Here is a 27882-nt window from a genome sequence, read left to right as displayed (position 1 = left end):
GCTGCAGGTGCAACATATGGAAGTTCCTGGGCTAGGGGTTGAATTGGAGCTGTTGCTTCAGCCTATGCCGCAGTCACAGCAATGTCAGACTCAAGCCACATCTGTGACCTACACTACAGCTCACAGCAACGCCAGATCTCTTAACCCATTGAGGCCAGGGATCAAACCCGCATCCTCATAGATACCAGTCAGGTTCGTTCCTGCTGAGCCAAACAGGAACTTCAAGACATTATATTTTTAAAAATATAAATGAGAAAACAATGAATTACAAAGCCTCAAGTTCACAAAACAATGTTTTAGTTTGAATAAATGAAGAGTCAGATGTGATGTGAAATCTGAATACGTTTCTTTTTTCTTAAGTGAAAGCAGGTTTATCTGGAGAGACACACATTCCACAAAGCGTGGGTGTCTCAGAAGGCAAGAACTGACTCCAGGGCACTGGTCCTCTCGGAAAGTGAGAGCAGCACTGGGAGATAGACATCCATCCCATAGACAGAATGCAGTTGGTCTCAAAGGCAAAAGTGGCTCTGAATACATTATTTCCATCCCATCAGTCAACAGATATGGAAAGTATTTAACGACATTAGAATATAATCAAAGAAAAAAAACTACCTCATCATCTTCATCTGAGAGTTCTTGTCCTTCTTCACTAAGGCTATAATCTTCTGAATCAAGAGACTCAACTTCAAATTCCACACTGAATTGATCTGAAACTGAATCCTGATCCAACCAATCACCAGAATGTTCACTCACACCAGCGTCGAGATCCTAAAATTGGGGGGAAAAAAAGTGACTTAATGTACATCACCTGTCGGCCTGTAACAGCTTCCTAACTCATCCCTGTGAACCTAATTTGCCCTCAGTTCCATCTTGCACACACGATGACACTAGGTTAAGCTTCTAGGTTGATGACTAGATCAATATTTTCTGGGTTCCAAACCCCATTACATGAAAGAAAAAGCCATGGCATTCAAGGTATATTACCATTTTCATGTTGCATGATTATATCACCATTTTCATATTGTATATCACCATTTTCATACTGTATATCACCGTTTTCATATTGTATGACTATATTACCATTTTCATATTAGCTCCATCTAGACAGTCCCTTACTCCCACGAAATACAAACGATTAGCCAGATGTGGGTTGTTTCCTAAACCAAACTTCAACTTCCACTTTCCCTCTATAACTGGAAACACTTGACAGTTTTCAAATCATGCTCATCCTTTTCTGCCAAAGCCTTTGTCAATACTATAACTAAAAGAGCACTTCCACCTTTAATTATCTTTACTACTAACATGATATTATTGAGTATTATATATTTCCCCACACCAATCATGCAGAACAATTTTGCATTCATGTTTCTTATATGAATTATACATACTTTAAGGATTAAGACATGGTCTTAACCATCTCTGTACCTTCAGACTGGGAGAATGCTAGTAACTACAACATATACAATAAATACGATTTATGTTTAATGAACTCTGAGAATGATTTCTTTGGAAGAGCTTTTGGACAAAACTTCTAAAATTTATTTTAAGTATCTGTATCTGCTCATGAGATCCTTTATTTTCAAACTTTGATTAACAGTATAAGAATCTAAGATCTTCAGGCCCGTATTTGCAATTAGTGGCTAAGGGTATAAACATACACAGAGTAGAAGGCTAGAACTAGAAAAAGTCCCCAGGTCTATTAGTCAGGATATATACATTCTTATTCTAGATTTGACACTTAGTAGCTTCTAACCTTAAACATATTTAGCTTGTAAAGGTGACGGTTGTATCATCTATGAAAGAGTTGGATTAAATGATCTCTAATACTTTTCACCATTTATAAAAACAGGAGTTCCCATTGTGGCACAGTGGAAACGAATTCCACTAGTATCCATGAGGCCGTGGGTTTGATCCCTGGCCTCCCTCAGTGGGACGGGGATCTGGCATTGCCATGAGCCGTGGTGTAGGTCACAGATGCGGCTCAGATCCTTCACTGCTGTGGCTATGGTGTAGGCCAGCTATGGCTCTGATTTAACTCCTAGCCTGAAAACCTCCATATGCCACAGATACGGCCCTAAAAAACAAAAAATTAATTAAAAAGAGAGACAAAAGTAGCTTTCAGAGTTCCCTGATGGCCCAACAGTAGTTAAGGATGTGGCATTGTTACTGCTGTAGCTCAGGCTGGATCCATGACCCAGGAAATTCTGCATGCCATGAGAGGTGCCCAAAACAAGAAAGCTAAAAGAAACTCTTTAGCTTTCAAAAGTTTTAGCTAATGTTCAAAAAAGAAAAACCCAGAAACTTTTAAATGATACATATTTTTAAAAAAGCATCAGCTGGGCCTGATCTAGAAAGATACTAAAATCCCCATTTTTCTGAATTTCAATTGTGACAATTTTTAGTTATGTGATCAAACAAGTTATCTGAAATTCCCCAAGTCCTACTTTTCTTATCCGTAATGGCGTTTGAGGTTGCTGAGGTGATAAAGTGTCATGCTAACTGCCTAGTATTGAGCCTAGAACATAGGCTCAGTTCCCCACTGTATTAAACCCAAAGGAAAGAAAAGATGGGAGGCAGGTGCACTTGCCTTTAACTTCCTTCATAAACTGATGAATGACAATACCAAATAATAACATTCTTATGTGAGGTAAGCTAAAATAAAGGGGGAATAATATTGGCCCTACCAACCAAAGGCTTTTACAACTAGGAATTTTCCCCCCAAAAAAATAGGTTTTTCTGAAGTTCCTGTCATGGCTCAGCGGTAACAAGCCCGACTAGTATCCATGAGTTGGATCCATGAGGCAGTTCAATCCCTGGCCTTGCTCAGTGGGCTAAGGATCCAGCATTGCCATGAGCTGTATGTAGGTCGAAGACACAGCTCGGAGCTGGCATTGCTGTGGCTGTGGCATAGGCTGGCAGCTGCAACTCCGATTCAACCCCTAACCTGGGAACTTCCATATGCCAAGGATGCAGCCCTAAAAAGACAAAAAAAAATTTTTTAAAAATTTTTAAATAGGTTTTTAATAGAGAGAATTTTTAGAAGAGAGTGTAGGCTAGAACTAACCAAAAAGAAAAAAGAAAAAAAAGTAGACATCCTCTCTATCAAAGACCTATTGTCCCAGGCAGAAAGAACAAGGACTTTTAATATCATTTAGCTAGAATTCTGAAACAACTTTAACCAAGACTGTAAGTTTAATGGGGCAAAGTCATTGTATTTAAATCATTTGTTAAGAATAAAATTATCCAAACATGAAGTTTGGGACACATCAAATTTTCTTCAATTGGATCCAGTTTTTAGATCACACATAGCTGCTCTCAAGAACCTGTATTTTTTTCATAACATGTATTGACTGTTCTAATTATTTGTTTGCTTGCTGATGACCTGTCTCCCAATGAGGGCAGGGATCATATCTACCTTGACTACCACTGTATCTTCTGTGCCAAAGGTAACCTGGCATAGAAAAGACACAAATATGGAGTTCCCATCGTGGCGCAGTGGTTAACGAATCCGACTCGGAACCAAGAGGTTGTGGGTTCGATCCCTGGCCTTGCTCAGTGGGTTAAGGATCTGGCGTTGCCAAGAGCTGTAGTGTAGGTTGCAGATGCGGCTTGGATCCCGCGTCGCTGTGGCTCTCACGTAGGCTGACAGCTACAGCTCCAATTAGACCCCTAGCCTGGGAACCTCCATACGCCGTGGGAGCGGCACTAGAAAAGGCAAAAAGACAAAAAAAGAAAAGAAAAGAAAAGACACAAATATCTACTGAATGAAGAGCTCACACGCCACGAGTAACAGCTCTACTATATAACTCTCGCAGGCACATCTGTATCCATAAAATCACTGCTTTGGTTCAGTTCTTTTCATCTTTTAGAGAACTATAAAATGATCACTTATATCCAGAATAATAGCCATGAGACACTGCTGTATCACAAGTAAAGATTCCAATTTTAATAACATTTTAAAGACAAATGCTTAATGACAAGGAAATATTCTATTTGTCAATTCTTTTTCTCTCTCTCTCTTTTTTTTTTAAAGGGCCACATCCATGGCATATGAAGTTCCCCAGACTAGGGGTAAAATCAGAGCTATAGCTGCAGGTCTACACAGCCACAGCCATGCCCAGATCTAAGCTTCATCTGCAGCCTCTGCCTCAGCTTGTGGCAACACTGGATCCTTAACCCACTGAGAGAGGCCAGTAATCAAAATTGCAAGGATACTAGGTCAAGATTCTCAACTCACTGAGCCACAGTGGGAACTCCAAGCACTCTTGATTAGCACAAACTTCTTTACAAAACTTCCTTCATTAATAGCTCTTAAGAGTTTTAATGTTGGCTAATATTTGGAATTTTTTATCAATAATCAGAAAGTACTGATACTCTCCCATCATCCATGCAATAATATACCCATATTTCACAGCCTCAGTAGATAGACTTTCCCTGATGTCCAGACTTAGGAGTGGCAAATGTGAACATCAGGCCATGCTCAATTTATTTGCTGACATCTATAATAAGATATTTTCACTCTAACTATTCAAGACAAAATTGCCTTAGAATCTTAAGATATTTAACTGAACTAAATTTTCATTTTTCTTCCCTTACTTTTTAAACAGTAAAACATCTAAGTTTTCAAACTACTCTATACTCCAATTTATTTGAATTTACTATTGGTATAGTGGCCCACAAAGATTTTTCCAATATGTAGGGTGACATTAATAACGATTAATATTGGTACCAATTTTATCAACTTCACTCCTGTGAAGACAGTGCAACTCCGCTCCCCAAACCTGGGATTAGAGTGGGGAAAATCTAGTTTTACGTGAAAGAAAATTTACCAAGTGTGTAACAACAATCACATATCATACATGTGCATTCTATTTGAATGTTTATTAGGACTGCTAGAACTAGACTTTAAAAATAAGAGAGTCTTGGAATTCCCATCAATGGCTCAGTAGAAACGAAAACTGACTAGCATCCATGAGGAGGCAGGTTCAATCCCTGGCCTGGCTCAGTGGGTTAAGGATATGGTGTTGCTGTGGCTGTGGTGCAGGCCAGCGGCTACAGCTCCAATTCAACCCCTAGCCTGGGAACTGGGAACCTCCATATGCCATGGGTGCAGCTCTTTAAAAAAAAAAAAAAAAAGATAAAAATAAGAGAGTCTTTAAGTCCTCTGGTGGCCTAGCAGTTAAGGATTCATCATTGTCACTACTGTGGCTCAGGTTTGATCCCTGGCCTGGGAACCTCTGCGTGTCCCAGGCACAGCCAAAAAAAAAGTTTCTCTGAGGGATGGATGAAGACATGGTACATATATACAATGGAATATTACTCAGTCATAAAAAAGGATGAAATAATGCAGCAATTTGGATGTACCTAGAGATTATCATACTAAGTGAAGTGAGTCAAAGACAAATATCATATGGAATCATATGGAATCTAAAAAGATGACAAAAATGAATTTATTTACAAAACAGAAACAGACTCACAGACTTATTATGATTAAAAAAAACAAACTTATGGTTACCTAAGAGGAAAAGTGGAAGTGGGGAGGGCTATATTAGGAGTTTGGAATTAACATAAACCCACTACTGTATATAAAACAGATAACTAACAAGGACCTACTGTATAGCACAGGGAACTACACTCAATGTTCTGTAATAACCTTTATGGGAAAAGAATCTGAAAAATAATGTATGTATATGCATAAATTAATCACTTTGCTGTACACCTGAAACTAACACAACATTGTAAAGCAACTATACTCCAATATAAAACAAAAATTAAATTAAAAAAGAAATCAGAGTCTTGTTTTATTTAAAATGAGAAGATTACCGGATTTGATGGAGTCCCTGTTGAATCACTGCTACTGCTTCTTTCACAACATATCTCCCTTATTACACATAGAGCAAGACTTTCATCAAAGGAAAGGGAAATATTATCAGATTTGTGGCGCTTTCTTTGTCGTTCACCAGGTAATTCATCTGAATTTTCTTCTGAATATGAAAAGAAAAAAATTTAATTAATTTGCTATACCATAACTTATTTAGAAATTGAGCTATCTTAAGCACCTTTGAACAAAAATTGTTTCAGTGAAATTCAACAGACAAAAATAGTGAATTACTACTGTTTCAAAAGTCAACACTCTTTAGGATTTCCCGTCATGGCTCAGTGTGTAAAGAACCCCACCAGCATCCATGAGGACTCGGGTTCGATCCCTGGCCCCACTTAGTGGGTTAAGGATCTGGCGTTGTCATGAGGTGTGATGTAGGTCGAAGACGTGGCTTGGTCCCAAGTTGCTTGGCTGCGGCATAGGTTGGCAGCTGCAGCTCCAATTTGATCCGTAGCCCAGGAACTTCCATATGCCCCAGATGCAGCCCCCCAAAAAGAAAAGTGAACACTCAATTTATTGGATCTCTCCAATTGAGAGAGAATGCTACATTTTTTAAAAGCTTTTTAAGCTTGTTTCAGAACTTCACTTCTATTAAGTCACCATTAATCTAATCCATCTAGAGTTTTTACTAACCCGTTTAGGATTTTACTGTCAAAAGCAACTTCAGGGAGTTCTCATCATGGCACAGCAGAAACGAATCTGACTAGGAACCATGAGATTGCAGGTTCAATCCCTGGCCTCGATCAGTGGGTTAAGGATCCCGCCACTGCCATGAGCTATGGTGTGGGTCACAGACGCAGCTCAGATCTGGCATTGCTGTGGCTCTGGCATAGGCCGGCAGCAACAGCTCTGATTAGATGCCTAGCCTGGGAACCTCCATATGCATAAGTGTGGCCCTAGGACAAAAGAGGAAAGAAAAAAAAAAAAAAAGCAAACTTTAAGAAATAAGATTTCACTTTTTTCCCTAGAAAGAACCTGAATTGTTTAATTTACTTAGAAGGTATTCTTAATGTTTTAATTTCCTCAGTACACAGTATTTTCTCTTTTTTTTTTTTTTTGTCTTTTTAGGGCTGTACCCGTGGCATATGGAAGTTCCCAGGCCAGGGGTTGAATCGGAGCTACAGCCACACGGGATCCAAGCTTCGTCTGTGACCTACACCACAGCTCAGAGCAAAACCAGATCCTAAACCACTGAGTGAGGCCAGGGATCAAACCCGAGTCCTCATGGATACCAGTTGGGTTCTTTTCTACTGAGCCATGATGGGAACTCCTCAGTATTTTCAACAGGAATCAAAACCAATAAAACTGGTCTTTCTTTTTTTAAATGGCTGCACCCACAACATGTGGAAGTTCCTGGGCCAGGAATTCATTTTAATCAATTCCCATCAGGTTGGGTCAGGTCAGGCCACACCTCTGCAGCAACATGAGCCACTGCAGTTGGATTCCTAACCCACTGTGCCAGAGCAGTAACTCATTTTACTTTAAATAAATTATCTCTGACTTAAAGTCAGAATGTTACCAAATCTGTCAGAAATATAATGAGTCCTACCTTATACTACACATACAAATAAACTCCAAGTAGATTAAAGAACCAAACACAAAAAACAAAAATCATCCAACTCCTTAAATAAGAGACTACACTAAGGTGGGGGGAAGTACCACGAAACACTGTAAAACCCTCAAGAAAAGAAGACGATCAAGATTAGCTTACGTTGGCATTACCATTGTGGCTCAGCAGCAACGAATCCAGTAACTAACCCAACTAGTATCCATGAGGACACCGGTTCCATCCCTGGCCTTGCTCAGTGGGTTAAGGATCCAGCATTGCTATGAGCTGTGGCGTAGGTCAGAGAAGCAGCTCGGATCCCATGTGACTATGGCTGTGGCTGTGGCCAGCAGCTACAGCTCCAATTCGGCCTCTAGCCTGGGAATTTCCATATGCCACTGGTGTCGCCCTAAAAAGTCCAAAAAAAAAAATTAGGTTATGTTAATTGAGGTTTACATGGCAAATGAAACACTATAAACAAAAGTTAAAAGGCAAATGTCACACTAAAAGTATCTGCAACAAATATAAAATGGTTAATATCCATTTTACACAAAGTCCTCCTACCAATAAGTGAAAGACAAACTTGACCCAAAAAAAAAAATTCTGGAGTTCCCGTCGTGGTGCACTGGTTACCGAATCCGACTAGGAACCATGAGGTTGCGGGTTCGGTCCCTGCCCTTGCTCAGTGGGTTAAGGATCTGGCACTGCCGTGAGCTGTGGTGTAGGTCGCAGACACGGCTCGGATCCTGAGTTGCTGTGGCTCTGGTATAGGCCAGTGGCTACGGCTCCAATTAGACCCCTAGCCTGGGAATGTCCATATGCCGAGGAAGTGGCCCTAGAAAAGGCAAAAGACAAAAAAAAAAAAAAAAATTCAAAATTCAGCAGGTTATGAACCTGACTAGCATCCATGAAGATACAGGTTCAATCCCTAGCCTCACTCAGTGGGTTAAGGATCCAGGGTAGCTGAGCGCGGCGTAGGTCACAGACGCAGCTAGGACATGGTGTTGCTGTGACTATGGCATAGGCCAGCAGCTACAGCTCCGATTCGACCCCTAGCCTGGGAACTTCCACATGCCACAGGGGCAGCCCTAAAAAAATACCTTTTTAAATTTTTAAAGCAAAAATAAATAAAATTAACATTTTTTTAAATTCAAAGATATGAAAACATAATTCATAAAATACAAATGACAAATAAACATATGAAATACACTCAGAGATTTGGGAGAAAGGACTTTATTTATTTATATACTGTTGATAGAAATATGAAGCAGTGTAACTTTATGGGCAGTTTCTCTATACTATATAAATACTTGCATAATCATTTAGGAATATATGGGCAAGGACTCTCACTGTAGCCTTCATATATTCAATATCTAATAGGGTTATGAAATAAAACCATATATCTGAAATAGGTATAAATCACACTTCTGCTCACTCCATTTCCCTTTCTTGACCTTCCTAGAAGTTACCTCCCTTCCTCCGAATTCCAAAAACACTCTCATACCCTGTAAGTAATTTTGTCTTTATCTCTACATCACAAGTTCATGATACAAGTTCTTAATCATGTTTGCATTCCCTCTAAAAAAAGGTGATCCTGGTTTGAAAAATGTGGGCTAGAAGGCTGAAACCATGCTGTTGATCCGTATTTTTCTCTATTAAAAATAACATTTGGAGAGTTCCCTGGTGGCTCAGTAGATTAAGGATCAAGCATTGTCACTGCTGTGGTTTAGGTCACAGTGGTGCAGGTTGCGTTCCTGGCCCGGGAAGTCCTGAATGCCATGGGCATAGCCAAATAAGTATTTGTTTCAAAACATTTGAATAAAAAGAATTTAATTTTTATTCTTTTTTCCTGCTTTTAGGGCCGCACCTGCAGCATATGGATGCTTCCAGGCTAGGAGTCTAACTGGAGCTACAGCTGCTGATTTATGCCACAGCCACAGCAACGCAGGATCCAAGCCACATCTGCGAACTAGCCACATCTGCGAACTACACCACACGGCGATGCCAGATCGTTAACCCATTGACCAGGCCAGGGATCGAACCTGCAACCTCATGGGTCCTGGTTGGATTTGTTTCCGCTGTGCCACAACGGAAACTCCTTTTTTTTAAATTTTTAAAATAAAATTTAAAAATAAAAATAAATAAATAATATTTGGGGCTTTTTTCTGATTATTAGAGTATTATATTAATTGCTGTAAAAATCTCTAAAAAACAGAAAAATAAGTACCTGGTCTTGAAAGGCTGAGGTAGAAGACTTCCCGGCAGAGAAAAAAAAAGTGCAAACAGCCATAAAGCAATAAAGAGCTTTGACTTGTTTGAGGAACCAGTCAGTGCAGCTGAGTTCCTACTGTGGCCCAGAGAGTTAATAACTGCAGCACCTTGGGTCACTGCAAAGGTGCAGGTTCTATCCCTGGCCTGATAAAGTGCTGCAGCTGTGGTATAGGTTGCAGCTGTGGCTCGGATTCAATCCCTGGCCTAGGAACTTCCATATGCCATAGGTGCAGCCATAAAATTAAAAAAATAAAAAGATTAAAAATACAGTGAGGAGTTCCCACTGCAGTGCAATGGGACCAGAGCTGTATCTAGAGTGCCGGGACACAGGTTCAATCGTCGCCTGGCACAGTGGGTTAAAGGATCTGGCATTGCCACAGCTACAGAGTGGGCCACTCAGATCTAATCCCTGGCCCAGGAACTTCATATGGCTGGGAGTGGCCACGAAATAAAAGAAACAAAATGGAAAGAGAGAAAAAAAAAAGTGAATCTATTTTAATATAGTGTAATTTTTTTCATTTATCTTTTTTTCTTTTTATGGTGGCACCTATGGCACATGATAACTCCCTGGCCAGAGGTCATATTAGAGCCACAGCTGCAGGTCTACTCCACAGCCACAGATAGCAACACTGGATCCTAGCCACATCTCTGACGTATGCCACAACCTACAGCATAGCCGGATCCCTAACCCACTCAGTGAGGCCAGGGATGGAACCCACATCCTCATGGACATATGTCAGGTTCTTAACCTGCTGAGCCACAACAGGAACTCCTCATTTATCTTGTTTGTTTTTTTTTTATTTATTTATCTTTTAAATTCATTTAATACTAATTTGGCATAAGGTACAGCTATAACTTCATTTCTTTTCCCCCAAATAACAAGCCATTTGTTCTAGCCCCATGTACTTAGTAAGACATCCCCTGCCTTTGTTGCCCTTTGCCCTCACATACAAAATTCTTCTCTGGCTTTATCTACTCTACTTCACTGATCTGCTGAACTCTGTTTTTCCACCTGAATTATAGAGTTTCGGTAATTACAACTTTTATCAGGCAACAGCCACCTAACTCAGTATTTAAATTCATTGGTATGTTTTATTAGAACAACACATGCTTTAACTGCTAAGGCGACTAAGAATAATGACTAAAACAGAGCTTATACCCTTGTCCTCTATTATCCTCTAATAGCAGAGCACTGGCTAACTATAAAATCCAGCAGGACACAGTAAACTGTGCCTGTTGTAGTCAACCAGAAAAAATGTTGCTAGGAAAGCAATTCTTAAACCAAAGAAATCACATAAAAGTGAGAAACTCATGGAGTTCCCATCATGGCTCAGCAGTTAATGAACCTGACTAGTATCCATGAGGTTACAGGTTCCATCCCTGGTCTTGCTCAGTGCGTTAAGGATCCAGTGTGGCTGTGAGTTATGGTGTTGGTCGCAGATGGCGCTCAGATCCCATGTTGCTGTGGCGTAGGGTGGTAGCTGTAGCTCCAACCCCTAGCCGGGGAACATCCATATGCTGTGCATGCGGCCCTGAAAAGACAAAAAAAAAAAACTCATAAATTCATTCATCTAAACCAAAACAGCACAATTTTATAAGCCTAAATGCACTAAAGAATAAACACTGAAAAGCTGTGTGAAAGTGCCAATTAAATATTCATATATACCTGTTTCACTAACTGCTCTCCTTCTAGATGAGGTAGATGGTCTAGAAATCAAGTCTGAAGATGAAGGTTTCTCTTCCTGTAGCTCCTGCACAAGGTCCTAAACATTCAAGGAAGGGGAGGAAAAAACCCTCAAACTTAATTTACAACACCAAGAAACCAAAAATTCATTGTTTTAAATATCCTTCCCAATTTTCAAGAAACATCACAGTGGAATGAGTCCAAGATCACCTTTTGATCACTTCCACCTTCAAGGTGACACCTGTTTTCACTCACAGATGTGCTGGAATCTGACGGTTCTGATGGAAAATAAAAACAAAGAATCACAAAATAAGAAAGCAAGGGCTATTCAATAGCTGTTAGTCCAGAACAAACCCCTTTCACAACTTAACCTTTCAACAAACATTGAACATGTGTGTAGTCTCCCAAGAGTCATCCTGTGCTAGACACTAGAGATATTAACAGATAAATTTTAACATAGAAGATACATAAGAGTAACTATAAAGTGCAAGGAACACACTCCAAGTATCATAAGATAAGTTAATGGAGAAGACAGAGCAATGGAGTTCCCACTGTGGTGCAGCATAAACAAATCCAACTAGGAACCATGAGGCTGCAGGTCGATCCCTGGCCTCACCCAGTGGGTTAAGGATCCGATGTTGCTGTGGCTGTGGCGCAGGCTGGCAGCTGTAGCTCTGACTGGCCCCCTGGTCCGGGAACCTCCATATGCCAAGGGTGTGGCCCAAAAAAGCAAAAAAAAAAAAAAAAAAAAGAACAGAGTCAGGGCAAGGTCTGAGGAACAAGGAATCAGGGAAGGTTTCATGGCAGAATATCTAGAAGTATGACTGGGAAAGGCCATTCCAGACTGAGTGAACACTGTGTAAAAAAAAAAGCGTCCAGATCTGTGTAAAAAAAAAGAGTCCAGAAGTGAACTACCAGTGTTTGTTTCAGGTACTTCATTACTATGGAAATGTAAAGGAGGATCATAAAGGGTAATTATTCAACACATTTACTAAACACTCTGTTAATGAAACATTGTACCGTACAATGCAGAATGCAAACCTGAATAGGATACAGTAAATAGATGTGTAAGCAAGCAAACGTAACAGCAATATAAGAAAATGGAGGCATTCCCATTGTGGCTCAGCAGTAACCGAACCCAACGAGCATCCATGGGGACATAGGTTCGATCCCTGGCCCCACTCAGTGGGTTAAAGATCCAGCACTACCGTGAGCTGTGGTGTAGGTAAAGACGTGGCTTGAATCCCACGTTGCTGTGGTGGAGGCCAGCGACTGCAGCTCCATTTCGACCCCTAGCCTAGGAACTTCCATATATCGCAGGTGCCGCTCTAAAACAAAACAAAACAAAAAGAATAAAATCTATATACAGAATAATGAAAGCAAAAAGGAGTGGTCCCTTCATTCTGGAAAGTAAATAAGCTTGAGAACAGTTCTTTTGTTATTATTCGAACAACTGAGCAAAATAAAATTCCAGTTTATTTTTGGACAGCATTGTTTCACACATACATCAAACAGGCCAAAAAACAGCACACGAAAAAACCCAGCAACTTCCCAGATTAAAAAAAAAGGAAAAAAAAGAAACCTTTTATCTTTGGCCTTTTTAACCATCTCACACAAACCAATTACTTATAGTACAGCTATGTACATACACAAAAAAAGTTACTGGAACGCTCGGAATAAGATTCTCTTGCTGTTCTTTTTGCTTTTTTTACAAGGTTTTTCTTCTCCTTTGAGATTATAATGAACATGGTCACATCGCAAGTAAAGTCAGAAGTAGGACAGGAAGGCTGGTTTGGTCATCCGAGATCATTAAAAATGGCTGACCCTTCACAATAGGTACAAAAATATAAAATGTAAATAAAAAGGACAAAGTTTCCTCTTTAAAGTTCTTTAAGAAAAAAAGCAGGGCCTTGAAAGTTTTGGTTCTTTCTTCCCTCCCACTGCAAATTCACACAGTGGTTTTGGTTGGGTGGTGAAGAGCATATGCCATCTGTAGGTGGCACTGCCAGTGGTTGGTAGGCAGGCAGGCGGGCAGGCAGGCAGGACTCTCTACTTGAAGATGACCACGTTTAAGAATTTGTGAAATTGAAAAGTGGAGGGTAAATAGGTCATGATGGGTTTTGCTTGGTTTTTTTTAAAGTTTAACTCTTCCTTTTTTGTTGTCTAGTCATCCTCACTGGTGTTTTGCTGCTTGGAGTCAACACTGTCATCTTCATCATCTTCAGCTGCCCGTTTGCCTGTAGCTTCGTCAGCTTCCTCATCTTCATCTCCATCCTCTTCCTCACCATCACCTTCCTCCTCCTGCTCCTCTTCTTCCCCACCTTCTTCCTCTTCTCTGTCTACCTCACTGTCAGCCTCCTGGTCCCCAATTTTCTTACTGGCATTCCCATCAGAATGTGCCTCTCTCTCGTTTTTCGCCTCCTCCACAACTTCCTTCTTCTCTTGTAAGTCCTTGGTGGTGATCTCGGAGCTGGTACCCACGGCTTGGGCTTCTGACATGATGGGGCAGGCCAGTAGTCCGATGCAGCAGATTACAAAGAAAGTGGGAGTCCAAGGACTCTGGCAACAAAGCTGTGGTGGCAGAAGTGGCTGTGGCGAACAGAGAGCCAGACACAGGAACAATGCAAAGATGGCTTTTCAGAGCAGCCAGTGAGGCCGAGAACAATTCTTAATTACAGTTCAAGGATGGACTTTTTTTTTTTGGCTGCACCCATAGCATATAAAATTCCTGGGCCAGGGATCAAACCCGCGCCACAGCGGTGACCTGAGCTGCTGCAATGACAACAGTGGATCCTTAACCTGCTGCGCCAAAAGGGAATTCCAAGGATGGACTTTTTAAGAAGCCTGTGGTTTACTGGAGCCAGATCCTATCAGCACTCCCAAGCAGACTATGCACATTTCTTCCTAACTCCATGTTTGCAGCTGAAAATAGTCATGGTGAGAGTATTTATATCATGTAAACCAGTAACCACAAATCAAAGCTCTTCCCCTGGTGACTGGGTTGTTAAACATTTACCAGCATATCACTATCTGTTTAAGTGTATCTTTCTAGAATAAGAACCTAGCACTTTCATCTGATTTTCTATCAAAGGGATATATAACCCAACAATAACCAGTTAACAGCTACAAATCTAAAGGAAGGGAAGTACAATGTCACTCACCTGAATAAATTGGTAAACAAAGTTTTGTCTATTATAAAAAACACACAAGGAGTTCCCACTGTGGCTTAGTGGGTTAAAAACCCAACATAGTGTCCATAACGAGGCAGGTTTGATACTTGGCCTTGCTCAATGGGTTAAGGATCTGGCATTGCTGCAAGCTGCGATGTAGGATGCAGAAGAGGCTCAGATTCTGCGTTGCTGGGACTGTGGTATAGGCATGCAACTGCGGTTCCAATTCGGACCCTAGCCGGGCAACTTCCATATGCTGCCGGTACAGGCATAAAAAGGAAAAACACACAGAAGAAAAGGACCAATCCAAATGGTTCTACAGAGGTATTTGTATTACTCCCCAAAGTCTCTGAATATATGTTTCAAGGTTTGATCGTATCTCTATTCTGCAGACGCTTTTGAAGTTATTTATCTTTTGAAATAAATTCTAACAGATTAAGGCTTAAATTGACGTAAGAGGATATTTAACTTTACAAAGTGCAAATGTACATTAAGAGCCTTAGTACTATGTTATTTTGGTTCATACATACTTCCTCCTATTAAATTTAGCATACCCTTACTACAATTAAATATACAATTAGAGCAACTCTGAAAGAGAATCACAATTATAAAATGACTGCACATGCACAAAAAGTCTGTAAAATATCTTTATAGTTTATGTTTATGGCATTCAAAATTTACTTACCCTGCTGATTGACTACAATCAAGTTTCTGTAGATCATTGTATATATTTTCCTTATAGAGAGAAAAAAAGATACATTTTAAAATAAAAATGTATTAAACTAGAGTTGTAAATGCATATCAGTATAAACTATCACATGACAACCCAAATTTTACATCTCTACATTCAAATATTGACAAGTTTCTAGACTCTAAAAAGCACCACAAGAGTTTCCCGTCGTGGCTCAGTGGTTAACAAATCCAACTAGGAACCATGAAGCTGAGGGTTCGATCCCTGGCCTTGCTCAGTGGGCAAAGGATCTGGCATTGCTGTGAGCTATGGTGTGGGTCTCAGTCGTGGCTGAGATCCCACTTTGCTGTAGCTCTGGCATAGGCTGGTGGCTACAGCTCCAATTAGACCCCTAGCCTGGGAACCTCCATGTGCCGCGGGAGCAGCTCAAGATAAGGCAAAAAGACAAAAAAAAAAAAAGAAAAAGAAAAAGCACCATAATAATTAGTTGCACAATGATTATGCAACTAGCTCAAAGATTTCACATCTGTTTCCTAAAAAGTGCCTTGTTTAGCCTTACCAAAAGTTCCCAAAGAACTGGTGTAAACATAGGAGGCAGGTTGATGTATTTACTTTCAAATAAAAAAGAAATTACTGGAGTTCTCGTTGTGGTGCAGCGGAAACGAATCCAACTAGCATCCATACATGAAGATGCAGGTTCGATCCCTGCCCTCACTCAGTGGGTTGGGGATCCCACACTGCCGTGAGCTGTGGTTTAGGTCGAAGATGTGGCTTGGATCCCGTGTTGCTTGGCTGTGGTGCAGGCTGACAGCTTTAGGTCCAATTGGACCCCTAGACTAGGAACTTCCACATGCCACAAGTATGGCCCTAAAAAGCAAAAAAAAGAAAAAAGAAAAAAAATTACCTAGCTCTGTGCATAGAAGTAGCCTAGCCAAAAAGTAGTATGTTACGCCAAACCCACCATTTAAGAACTTGATTATACTTCTGACTTTCATCAATCTTGGACCAATCATCTAAAGGATTTTCACTGAAAATTATTAGAATATAGTAGTCATTTAAATCAGACTGAATACCAGTGACTATTTTAGAAATTGGGGGAAACAGAGGATGAAACAAAAACAAATCTCTGCTCTCATGGAGCATAGGAAAACAATTCACTTATGCCAATATTCACTGAAGTCATGGTACATTTTTCTTTTTCATTTACTAATGATTTTACAGAATGTTTATTGGTAAGAAGATATAATTTCTATTTCTCAAGGTTAAGGGGAAAGTGCCAATCCCAATAATTTTTTTACCCTTAGGACTGATGATACAGTTTCTTAATCTCACAAAAATCAATACTCCTATTTATGTCCTTTTTCCAAGTCAGTATTTTCCCCAGTGTTTAACCTCTCAACACATTAGAGTTCAAATCAAAGATAATCATACATCTGTGCTTTTAGTACCAGAACCTCAAAACATTATCAAGATTCAATACTCGGCATTCCTGTTGTGGTGCAGCATTAACGAATCCGACTAGGAACCATGAGGTTGTGGGTTCAATCCCTGGCCTTGCTCAGTGGGTTAAGGATCCAGTGTTGCCATGAGGTGTGGTGTAGGTGGCAGACACAGCCCGGATCTGGTAGTTGCTGTGCTGTGGCAGCTGTAGCTCCAGTTCGATCCCTAGCCTGGGAACCCCCATATGCCATGGGTGTGGCCCTAAAAGGCAAAAAAATAAAAATAAAAAAAGATTCAACACTCAAACAGTGCAAAATTATCAATTTAGTTATCTCTTAAATTTATAAAACTAAAATATATCCCAAGGCCAAGAGTAAAATAATAAATATTAAACAGAAATGGTCTGTCAATGGAAAGATACATATATGATAAATTAAAAAGGAGGATGAAATTAAATATAGTATGTTCACAACTGGGCTAAAACACATTTGCGCATAATATAAAAATGACAGTACAAATATCTGTTGATGACAAACTATAGTCTTTTTTTCACTATCCTTAACTTTCTGTCTTTTCCTAACGTTCAATAAAGAACTAAACTTATAATTATATACTTAGAATAATAAAGTTCTTTCAAAGTTATAAATATCTCACTTTATCTTTTTAGCTATAATATTATAGAACATTAAATACTAGTAGAATCTAGTTAATTGCTTCAGGTGAAAAGTATTCATCCCACTTAAGGTACACTGCAAAAACACTAACAGTGCTAAACCAAATGAAGCAAGGCATTCAAAATGTAAAGAATGACTGGAAAAAAGTCCTCGGTTCCCAGGAGAGTCATTCTAGAAATGTTATCTGGGTTAAATTCAGGTGATTAAGTGCCATAATGGTATATGACATCATCATCATCCTCTCCAACGTAACTGGGGATCAAATTTAAGCCTTTTGCAAGCAGCTAGTATGTAAATGCTTCCCACATGCCAAACACTATGTTTTTCATACACTGTCTCTTTATAACCTCACATAAGGAATTTATATTATTCCTACTTCACATTCAGGGGAAACTTAAGGTTTAACAAGGTTTAAGTCAATTCACCTAGTCACATAGCTAGTCAGTGACTGAATTAGGTAGGTCTCAAACCCAGGTTTGTAAGATTCCAGAACTAAGGTTCTCAAGCAATAGACTATATTACTAAAAAATTAAATTTCATGGAGTTCCGTCGTGGCTCAGTGGTTAACGAATCTAAGAACCATGAGGTTGAAGGTTCAATCCCTGGCCTTGCTCAGTGGGTTAAGGATCCGGCGTTGCCGTGAGCTGTGGTGTAGGCTGCAGACGCGGCTCAGATCCTGAGTTGCTGTGGCTCTGGTGTAGGCTTGGCAGCTACAGCTCCGATTCGACCCTCAGCCTGGGAACCTCCATATGCCGCAGGTATGGCCCTAGAAAAGGCAAAAAGACAAGTTTTTCTCTGACAAGAGGGAGTGAGAACGGAGGTGAACTATATGCTCTGTTGGCATTTTACAACAGACTATAGAACTTACCTGTGTTCTTTCACAGAGAAGCTTGGCACTCCAAATAAATCCCCTAGAAGATCATTTGAACAATATACAATATGCTGTTGTTTCTCATCATATAATCGTTTAGTCATAATATACTGGCCAAGATAAAATATAACCTGAAATAGAAATATGATTTCTGAGCATTAAAGAAAATTAAATATTACTTTCAAATATATTCACTATCTCATTTACCTGAAAAGGTTAAACAACCAGCAACCACGTTGATAACCACCTAGAATAACAATCACTCTGTACTCTTATAAAAACAAAAAGCTGGTTTTATAACTTTTCCCTTTAATTTGATGGAAGTAGAGCTACCAATTCCGACTTACTTAAATAAACTTTAAAATGTGTCTTTTTTTTTTGGCAGACTTTAACGCTGCTCAGGTATCTAGATGCTACTTATTAAGAAAAAAGGAAAAGGAGGTAAAATGCAAAACCAATGATAACAAAAAGTTGCAGAATCAAAAACATGTACTGAAATAAAACAGTGACCTGGAGTCATTCAGTAAATAGTCCTGGACACCATATACCTTGATAGCCTCTGAGGTCATCACAGATGAGGAAGACAAGATAATGATCAATTACAACTACAGAGCAGTTTAGGAGAATTCAATGAATGAAGTAAGCCCTCGAAGATAATCAACATAATCTATACAACAAATAATGAAAATAATGATCCTGAATTATGCATACACAGGTAAATTATATTCCATGTGCTCCATGAAGACAAAGTAGGCAATACATTTTAAGACATCCACATACAAACCTATTAACAACCACCACCTAAATACATATGGTGTTTTACAATGTACTTTTTACAAGTACTGTCTCATTCTCCTGAGATTTCAAAAAATTATTATCCACCATGTGAGAAATAAGGAAACTGACCTGGTCTTCTGACTCCTAGTCCTGTGTTCTTCCTACTACCCCATATTAGCTTTCATTACTCTCCCTTTACCATAGAACGAAGACCCTACAACTGAAAACTATCAATATATACATCACTGTGAAATGGTTTAGCATAAGCATTCCAAGTCTTCACGATGGCCTTGATCAATTTTCTCTTTATTTCCATCTACTACTAAATTCATATTTTGTTTCCTTAACTGTTTACATAATAATAATATAAAGTCAAATCCAAGTTAACAGCCCTAAAAACATAATTTACTTTGACACTTCCCTACAGGTACTGTCTACAGACTTAATTGGCAAAGCAGGCTTCAGACTTAAAGGAATATTCCTACATGACTATAGATCGGAGAGATGGCAGACAGTGGGAAAGGGAAGAAGGAAGAGAACCTAGACTCCTTCTACCAAACATCCCATAAGGAAATTTCTGAGTGTGGCTAAAAAGGAAATGGGTCTGGAATCTCTCCCTGCCCAGTTTTCTGATGTAGAGAAGGTACTTCAGTGTTTTAAGCAATCTGAGCCTCATAAACTAAGTGCGAGAGATGGGGAAGAGGCACATTTCACTCACATCGAAATTTTGCCCAAGATGACCCAATCTCTCAGTGAAAAGCATCCTTCAGTGCACAAATTTAAAGCTAGAGAACAATACATTGAAATGTATCCATTAAATAGAACATATGTTCACAAATCAGCTCACCTCTCTCCCAGAAAGATCAGTATACTGTACTCATGTATCTCTAGTGCAGAAGTTCTTAACCTGGGATCCATGGATGCCCAAGAAGTCCTTGGATAGAATTCAGGGGGTCCATTAATTTGGATGGAAAAGAAATTTCTACCTTTATTTTCACTGATTTTTAACTGAAATTCAGCTTTTCCTTCAATTATGAATACAGGCAACAAATCACAAAGTATTAACAATAACTGTGATTTTGTCACCAATAAAATCACAAGCATCTTTCATATATTATGCTTGATATAAACATCTCTAAATATCAATTATACCCATTTCTAAATTACATTAGATCCTGCTAAAAGCACATATCACAAACCTCTTTATTCTAACTATATTTTAATGTAATTTTTTCCATTGTAATCCTATATATTTTACTTCATGCATTTAAAAACATGATTCTAATAAGGAATTAATAGTCTGAGAAGACTTTACCAGTGTGCCAAGAAGGTTCATAGCATAAAAAGGCTAAGAACCCCTACGAAGTTTACCTTCATCCGAATTCCTGGCTGAGAAATGAAATTCATGTATAAATAGAATTTTCTGCTTCAAATTATAATCCAAATGACCATAATACTTAATATTGCTGCTTATTGAAAATCTATCTACATGGCCAATTTCTCCCCATTGCTTTAAGTAACTAGTAAGACATTAAGTTATTTTTTTAACTCTTAATTCAGCTTACCTCTTTCATAGTATAAGTGTCTTTCTGTGCTCCAACAGACTTTAACAACTTCAAAAGCAATGGCTTTGGTCTGACCTATAAAGAACAAAGAGTTGCTATTATACTTCCAAACTATTCCAGAACTATAAGCCCTGCAGGAAACTTGTCCATAAAGAATTTCAATACAGGTAGCAGACACAATGCTTAACACTCTCATAAGGTTAGACCTTGAGAAATGTCATAAAATGTTTTCACTAAATGTAATAATAATAGACTATATAAACTGAATACCAGACTGTCTTTGGGGGATCTAATTATTATGCAAATAATCACAGAATATTCAAGTATCATCAGTTGCAATCAAAAACAGTATCCATGCTAGGGCAATGAAAATTATTCTTTTTCTTCCAGCTATTCCTATTATCTGCTTATTACCCTACTAACTCAACTGTAAATGGACTACCCAAGACAGCATTTTTCTCCCATTGTAATATGCTGCCTTTTTAGTTGGTCTACTTAACAAACATTTACTGAGCTTCTGCTATGCACCAGACAGTGCTGGATATTGCACACACACACACAAAAAGACAAATAAGACATGTGACCTGTATTCAAGGAACCACCCAACTAGATCAGGAGTTAATTTTTTCTTTATAAATACCCAGATAAGTATTTCAAAGGTTTTCTCACAGAAACATAAATAACAGGTAAACCAATGTGTGTGGCCGCATTTCAATAAAACTTTATTTACAAAAGTAGGCAACAGGCCAAATTTGGTCCATAGGCTATAGTTTGCCTGACTCTGTTCTAGAGGCTTTTAAAGTTTTACTGAGAAATAACTGGCAAGAGGGCAGGGCTATAATGTGTTTATGCTCCTTGTCCTACTCTGCTGCTGTATCAAAACCTTGAAAACTCAAGTATCTGTACAGCTTGCCACCCCTACACAGACTGGTGTCTCTGTATCTCCCTTTAATATATTCCTGTCCCAACTTCTGAAATCTGACAGCAACCCAGTTTGGGAATCTAACTCTTAAAACTAGATTTAAGAAAATTGCCAGACATTCCCTTGTGATGCAATGGGTTAAGGATCCGGCATTGCCACAGCTGTGGTGCAGGTCACAACTGCAGAGCAGGCTCCATCCCTGGCCTGGGAGCTTTCACATGCCACAGGTGTGGCCAAAAAAGAAAAGAAAAAAGAAAAAAAAGAAAATTGTCTATTTCTAGCCAATCAACAGAAATATTATTTAGTAACTGAAAAATTTAAAACACAACAAATGTAGTATAAGCCATTAATTGTTTCGATCACCCATTTTTTTCTTAAGTGCTTATGTATGCATTTTACTTTCAAGCTATTCAAAAAATGAATTCGCCCAAAAAACATAAAGTTAATTTTTTTCTCCTAAAATTTTATATATGCTATATTAACTTCAAACTACATAAAACAACTCAAAGTAAAAAGCTGCACTAGAAAGCCATTAGCTTCTATTAAGACTTAGAAGACACACATTCATAACTATGAGAAAGAATACCATTCTTTTTTTTGGTCTTTTCTAGGGCCGCTCCCGCGGCATATGGAGGTTCCCAGGCTAGGGGTTGAATCAGAGCTACAGCTGCCGGCCTACACCACAGCCACAGCAACGTGGGATCCAAGCCGCGTCTGCAACCTACACCATAGCTCATGGCAACACTGGATCCTTAACCCACTGAGCAAGGCCAGGGATTGAACCTGCAACCTCATGGTTCCTAGTCAGATTTGTTAACCACTGCACCACGATGGGAACTCCAAGAATACCATTCTTAATCTTACATTTAAGAACAACAACAAAAAATTCCAGATGAGAAAAGACCTAGATGTAAAAACCTTAAATATTAGAATAGAGTAATATATTTGTATAATCTTGGTATGAGAGTTCTTCCAAAGCATGATATGAAATTTTAAAAGCCAACAAAAGTCAAACTTGACTTTATAAAAATGTTCTCAATGAGAAAAAGACCACATAAGCAAAGTTTAATTACAACATTTGTAAATGATATAAATTAAATACACTTGAAACACAGAGAATACAAATTACTAAGAAAAAAATACGCCTAAAAGAAAAGAGTGAATAAGACACAAATCCCAAAAGAAACAAATGACAAGATGCCCAACCTCACCAGAGATTAGGGAAATACAAACTTAAACAATGATATAATATCTTTTGCCCCAAAAAAGGCAAAGTAATAATAAAGTGATAATATCCAATTTTGGCAGAGGGGGGAAAACTATTACAATCTTTTGGTTAGCATGTTATCAGCAGCAATGAAATGTGTACAATTAGGACCCAGGAGTTCTATGTGTATAAAAGTCTCTCTGACAGAAATATTCACATAACACTTGTGTTAAAGACATGCGCAAAGCAGCACTATCTGTAATCATCAAAAACTAAAGGTGGGAGTTCCCAATGTGGCGTGCAACAGGATCAGACGCATCTCAGGAGCACTAGGATGCAGGTTCCATCCCCAGCCTGGCCTGGCACAGTGGATTAAGGATCTGGCATTTCCCCAGCTGTGGCACAGGCTGCAGCTGAAGCTCAGATCTGATCTCTGGCCTAGGAACACCATATGCCAATGGGAAGACAAAAACAAACAAACAAAAAACAACTAAAGGCAATTTAAAATCGATCATAAATTTTAAAATGACATACTAATACTACGGATTAGCATACAGCTGTTAAAAAAAATTCTGCAGAGTTTACTTACTGATAATAGATGCTATTTGCCAAACACCTTTAATCCCATTATAGTAAAACATAAAGAACACAGATTAAAACTCATATGTGCATATATTACATGGGTATGCACACAAAAAAGATCTAAAAAGGAGACATGGTCAAAAGAGAAGACTGGAATTTTCAGTTTTTACACTGCACTTTCCTGTAATGCCTGTATCTTCACAAGCATGAATTATTTCTGTGACTTTTAGAAACCATTTTAAAAGTTAAATACTGATAGGTCAAAATAGAAAAAAAATATCCCTCAAAAAATAAACAACTTCAGCATCCATGCTTAAGAATGTAATGAAACTAACTTCTAAATCCAGTGTGGTAAAAAGCCAAGAAGATAAATACTGAGTCTGACAGTTAACTTTTGCTTGACAACTATGCCTGAGTGGCAGAACTTAAGCAATGTACCGCAATTTTACCTAAAGAGCCAGGCTGTCATTGGGTCTATGGAATTTAGCTAATCACCTTATAAGATTTAAAAAAAAAAAACTTTTGACGTTACACTGGAGACAAAAATACCAACCAGGGTCTCCTGTTCCGAAGCTGGAATCTGTGAGGTGCTTACAGCACCATCAGTGGACACAGACATGTTGGTATTGCACATTTGCCTAAGAATAGGGAAAAAAAAAAAACACGATAAAAACTTGAAATAATGAAACACCTGTGAAAAAAGACAAAAATCATATAAAAAGGAGACACATAATGCTTTACTCAAAGTAAAGCCCTTAGCAAGTGGGTCCTCACCTGGATCAGCATAAAGTACTTGCTACGCGTTGAAGACCACAGGTATCGCTCTCCAACAGCCACTGAATACAGCTGGGGAAAGGCACGGTTTAAATAGCCCCAACTGGAGACAAGTCAGGGCTTAGCTCCTTCTACTGCAGACTTAGGAACTTGTCCGAACTTGACCAGCCCAACAGGAAAAGCTGAGTCAACCTGCCCACAGAACCAGCCCAGTCTCGCCCAGACTCAGCTCCCGGTTCATACGAGCTACCGAACAGGCACCTGTCATTACTTTGACCCCCGGCCGGGAAGCTGCCGGCCGCCAGGCAGCGCCCCCCGCACACGTGACCTTTATCCCAGCTGTCGGCGGAGCCCCCCTCCCAGCCCCCCCCCGCTCCCCCCGCCCGCTAGGAGCGCCGGCCCGAAACCCCGCCCACCTCCCCAGCGACGCCGTCCTCGGCCCCTTCCAACAAAACCTTCACACACCCACGTGCCCCGAGCCCCCCACCACGAAATGCACAAAGGCGCCGTGCGGACAGAGGCGAGGGACGAGAGCGAGTCGGAAGACCCAAGTCACAGAGCAAACCCAGAACTGCCCACACGCTTCCAGGTCGATACCTGCAGCTCGCTGGGGTTTTCCGCTCCTGGAGTCGGGGGGAGTCCCGCGAGGTTCCCCAGTTCCCTTCACGGGGTGCCCCGAAACCCGAGGCCCTGGGCCTCGGCTACCATTCCACTCGCGAGGCCCAGGCCACCGGGGCACTCGAACGCACTAGGTCCGGGGAAGGAGGCTCCTGGCGGCGTAAGCGGCAGGACCTCGATCAGAGGGGTGAGGGCTACCCCTCGGCCTAGGCTTCTTGCTCCATTTTCTTTCCAGTCACACCGAGCCGCACAGGCCCCAGAAGGTGCCGAGCTGGCTGAAGTGCGCCAGCTGCGCGCCCCCTACTGTCCGAGCCCAGCGCGCCGGAAGCCGCGGCCCATCCGGCCGTTTGCGCGCGCGTCAAGGTTCCACCGCCTCCGCCCACTGAGGGCGGGGCTGGGGCGGGCTGCCTGGAGAAGGGGGCGGTTCTGAAGCTCGGCGCTCGGCCTGGGCAGCTGGAGAGGGGCGAGTTCCCTTGGGTTGAGCTCCGCCCTGGTCTTTCCCGCCACCACCTGGTTCCGCGCGCCAAGCTTGAGACTATCCTTCTGCTATTTTTGTATTTCGTGTGTTTACACCTCCCCACTGCGGTGGAAACTCAGGCAGATGGGTATCTAAGTGCTGCTACCGAAAAAGAAACCAAATTTAACAGCTGTGTGATATATTAAGCCCGCACCGCCAGCTGCTGGAGTTGTATAAAAATGACCTATTTCAAAACTTTTTTAAAAGTATGATTAAAAATAGCACAATATGGGCTTGCTCAGGGATGTATTCAATATTCTAGCCGGAGGAATAAGACTCGTGGTTACCGTTACAGAAGGGGCGGGAGATAAAGAAGGGTCACTTTCTACTTTAAGCGTTTAGAATATTTAGGTTTGTTTATATAATGTATGCATTCACTCCCATTAAAAATATCTATTTAGGCATTTAGGAGTTCCTGTGCTGGCTCAGCCATACCAAACCTATTATCCATGAGGATGCAGGTTCAATCCCTGGCCTCAGTGGGTTAAGGATCCAGCATTGCCTTGAGCTGTGGTGTAGATCAAAGAGGTGGCTCAGATTTGGCATTGCTGTGGCTGTGGTGTAGGCCGGCAGCTGCAGCAGCTCCCATTCGACCCCTAACCTGGGAACATCTATATGCCACAGATGTGGTCCTAAAAAGCAAAAAAAAAAAAATCTATTTATATATTAGGCACTCAGTACTGACTCACTTACTTGCCACTTTTGGCACATAGGTGTAGCAGTCTCCGAAATGAGCCAGGACACGAGAATTGAGCTGGTACAACCCAAAAAGCAGTCACTGCAAAGAACAGCTTCTTTTTGGGCCAGGAAAAAGTGAGTTCTTTATGAAGGAGGAATTGTTTAATAAAATTATCTTTCCTGGAGTTCCCTCTATGGCACATGGGTTAAGAGTCTGACTACAGCAGCTGTGGTCTCTGCCCAGGCTCGGGTTCAATGCCCCCACCCTTTGCCCAAGTGAGTTAAAAGATCCTGGGATGCCACAGCTATGGCTAGCTCTGATTCAATCCCTGGCAGGGGAATTTCATATGCTGGGGGTGGGGCCATTAAAAATAGTGTATCTTTCCCTTCTTCCATGCCCTAGCCTACTAGAAAGGAATCTTCCTTAAACATAGTGGTCACTTAATTGATTAATTTAATTGCTAATCTTATCTTCAGGGATCTGGTTTAGCTCAAAAAAATATCAGATCAAATATAGTGAGGTTTCTGGTTGTAAAAGGGTATGCTTGCCGCAGGATAAAAGAAAATCTCAAGAAATGGAGAAAATAGCATGAAAAGATAAATTATGCAACTTGGAAGGAGCAGTTAGTTATGTGCTATACGATTTCAAAAACAGAGTTGCTCAGCAAATATCTGGGCAGTTCACAAGAGTCTCAGAGAGAATCAGACAATATCTTGTGCCTTGAAGGATAGTAAGACAATTTAAGACAGAGGAGAATATTCCAGGCACAAGAAAAATATTACCCAAAAAGTCCAGAAGCAAAAAAGTAAAGGGCTGTTTGAAAAAGAGGAAGTAAGTTTGACTTGCATAAAAACCAAGAAAAAGAAAAAAAAAAATAAGAAATTGAGGTTCCTTAAATTTCAAGCAAAGGAGGCGTTCCTGTTGTGGTGCAGCAGAAATGAATCCGACTAGTATCCATGAGGATGCAGGTTCGATCCCTGGCTTTGCTCAGTGGGTGGGGGATCCGGCCATGCCGTGAGCTGTGGTGTAGGTTGCAGACGCAGCTCGGATCCCACACTGCTGTGGCTGTGGTGTAGGCCTGCAGCTGTGGCTCTGATTTGACTCCTAACCGGGGAACAACTTCCATATGCGGCAGGTATGGCCCTAAAAAGCAAAAAAAAAGAAAGAAAAGTCAAGCAAAGGAATCTGGGCTTTGGACAGTGTAGGCAGTGGACAGAGGGGGAGGATATATGCAGGTAAAATTGCTTGAAACTGTTGTTAACGGCACCACCATGAGCAAATTTATAAGAAGTCTGGCCAGCCTCCTCTGGACCAACTTTCCCCCTTCTCTTTGGCCCTGTTTTGAAAAAATCCTCTTGGCAGAATTAGTAGAGGAGAAACAAAGGACAGAATGGATAGGATTAGTCCTTTTCTAAGGAAACCAGAAATGAAAGGCAGAAATGAAGGAAGAGTGATGGGATTTAGAGTGTTGGGGGAAGAGATGGATGAGGCAAGAAATCTATCTTTCAAGGAACTGATAGTGAAAATTTACTGAGAGTACCAAGCACTTCCCAAGGCCCCTATGGGTGAACAAGGGGTCATACTCTGCTGTCCCAAAACCTGGCAGGATGACACTAAATTTCTAGCCAAAGAGAATAATGATATTGCTGACCAAAAGTCTGGAGGAAATGAAAAGTTGAGCAAGTTGCTGAGTTTTGGATGATGAACCACAGAACAAAGAGTTCAGTGGTAGAAAATGTGGAATTGAAGTGCAGGCAGGAGACAGAACTATCAAAGTCATGGCTGGCTCCATGCTTAAAAAACCTGATGAGGCGTTCCCGTTGTGGTTCAGGGGAAACAAATCTGACTACTATCCATGAAGATGTGGTTCAATCCCTGGCCTCGCTCAGTAGATTAAGGATCCAGCGTTGCCGTGAGCTGTGGTGGAGGCCGCAGACGCGGCTTGGATCCCCTGTTGCTGTGGCTGTGGCATAGGCTGGCAGCTACAACTCCAATTAGACCCCTAGTCTGGGA

General features: G+C 40.5%; 1 protein-coding gene across 7 annotated transcripts in view; it reads right to left on the bottom strand.

The window, feature by feature from the left end:
• MDM2 (MDM2 proto-oncogene) overlaps window positions 1–25009 on the bottom strand; it is a 31886-nt gene extending 6877 nt beyond the window's left edge. The window contains exons 1-11 of one of the 7 annotated variants that reach the window (XM_021090857.1): window positions 24653–25008; window positions 24056–24127; window positions 23835–23919; window positions 20571–20645; window positions 19853–19939; window positions 18226–18359; window positions 15238–15287; window positions 11593–11660; window positions 11365–11461; window positions 5824–5984; window positions 613–768 (exon numbers count right to left, since the gene is read on the bottom strand). In XM_021090857.1, the coding sequence (XP_020946516.1) occupies window positions 613–768; window positions 5824–5984; window positions 11365–11461; window positions 11593–11660; window positions 15238–15287; window positions 18226–18332 (639 nt within the window). In that variant the 5' untranslated portion in view covers window positions 18333–18359; window positions 19853–19939; window positions 20571–20645; ... (1 more) ...; window positions 24056–24127; window positions 24653–25008. 7 annotated transcript variants of the gene reach the window in all.

The sequence above is a fragment of the Sus scrofa genome, chromosome 5, assembly GCF_000003025.6.
Source record: "Sus scrofa isolate TJ Tabasco breed Duroc chromosome 5, Sscrofa11.1, whole genome shotgun sequence".
Taxonomy (NCBI): Eukaryota; Metazoa; Chordata; class Mammalia; order Artiodactyla; family Suidae; genus Sus; species Sus scrofa.
The sequence above is the reverse complement of the archived record's forward strand: the minus strand, read 5'-3'. Positions and strand labels throughout refer to the sequence as shown.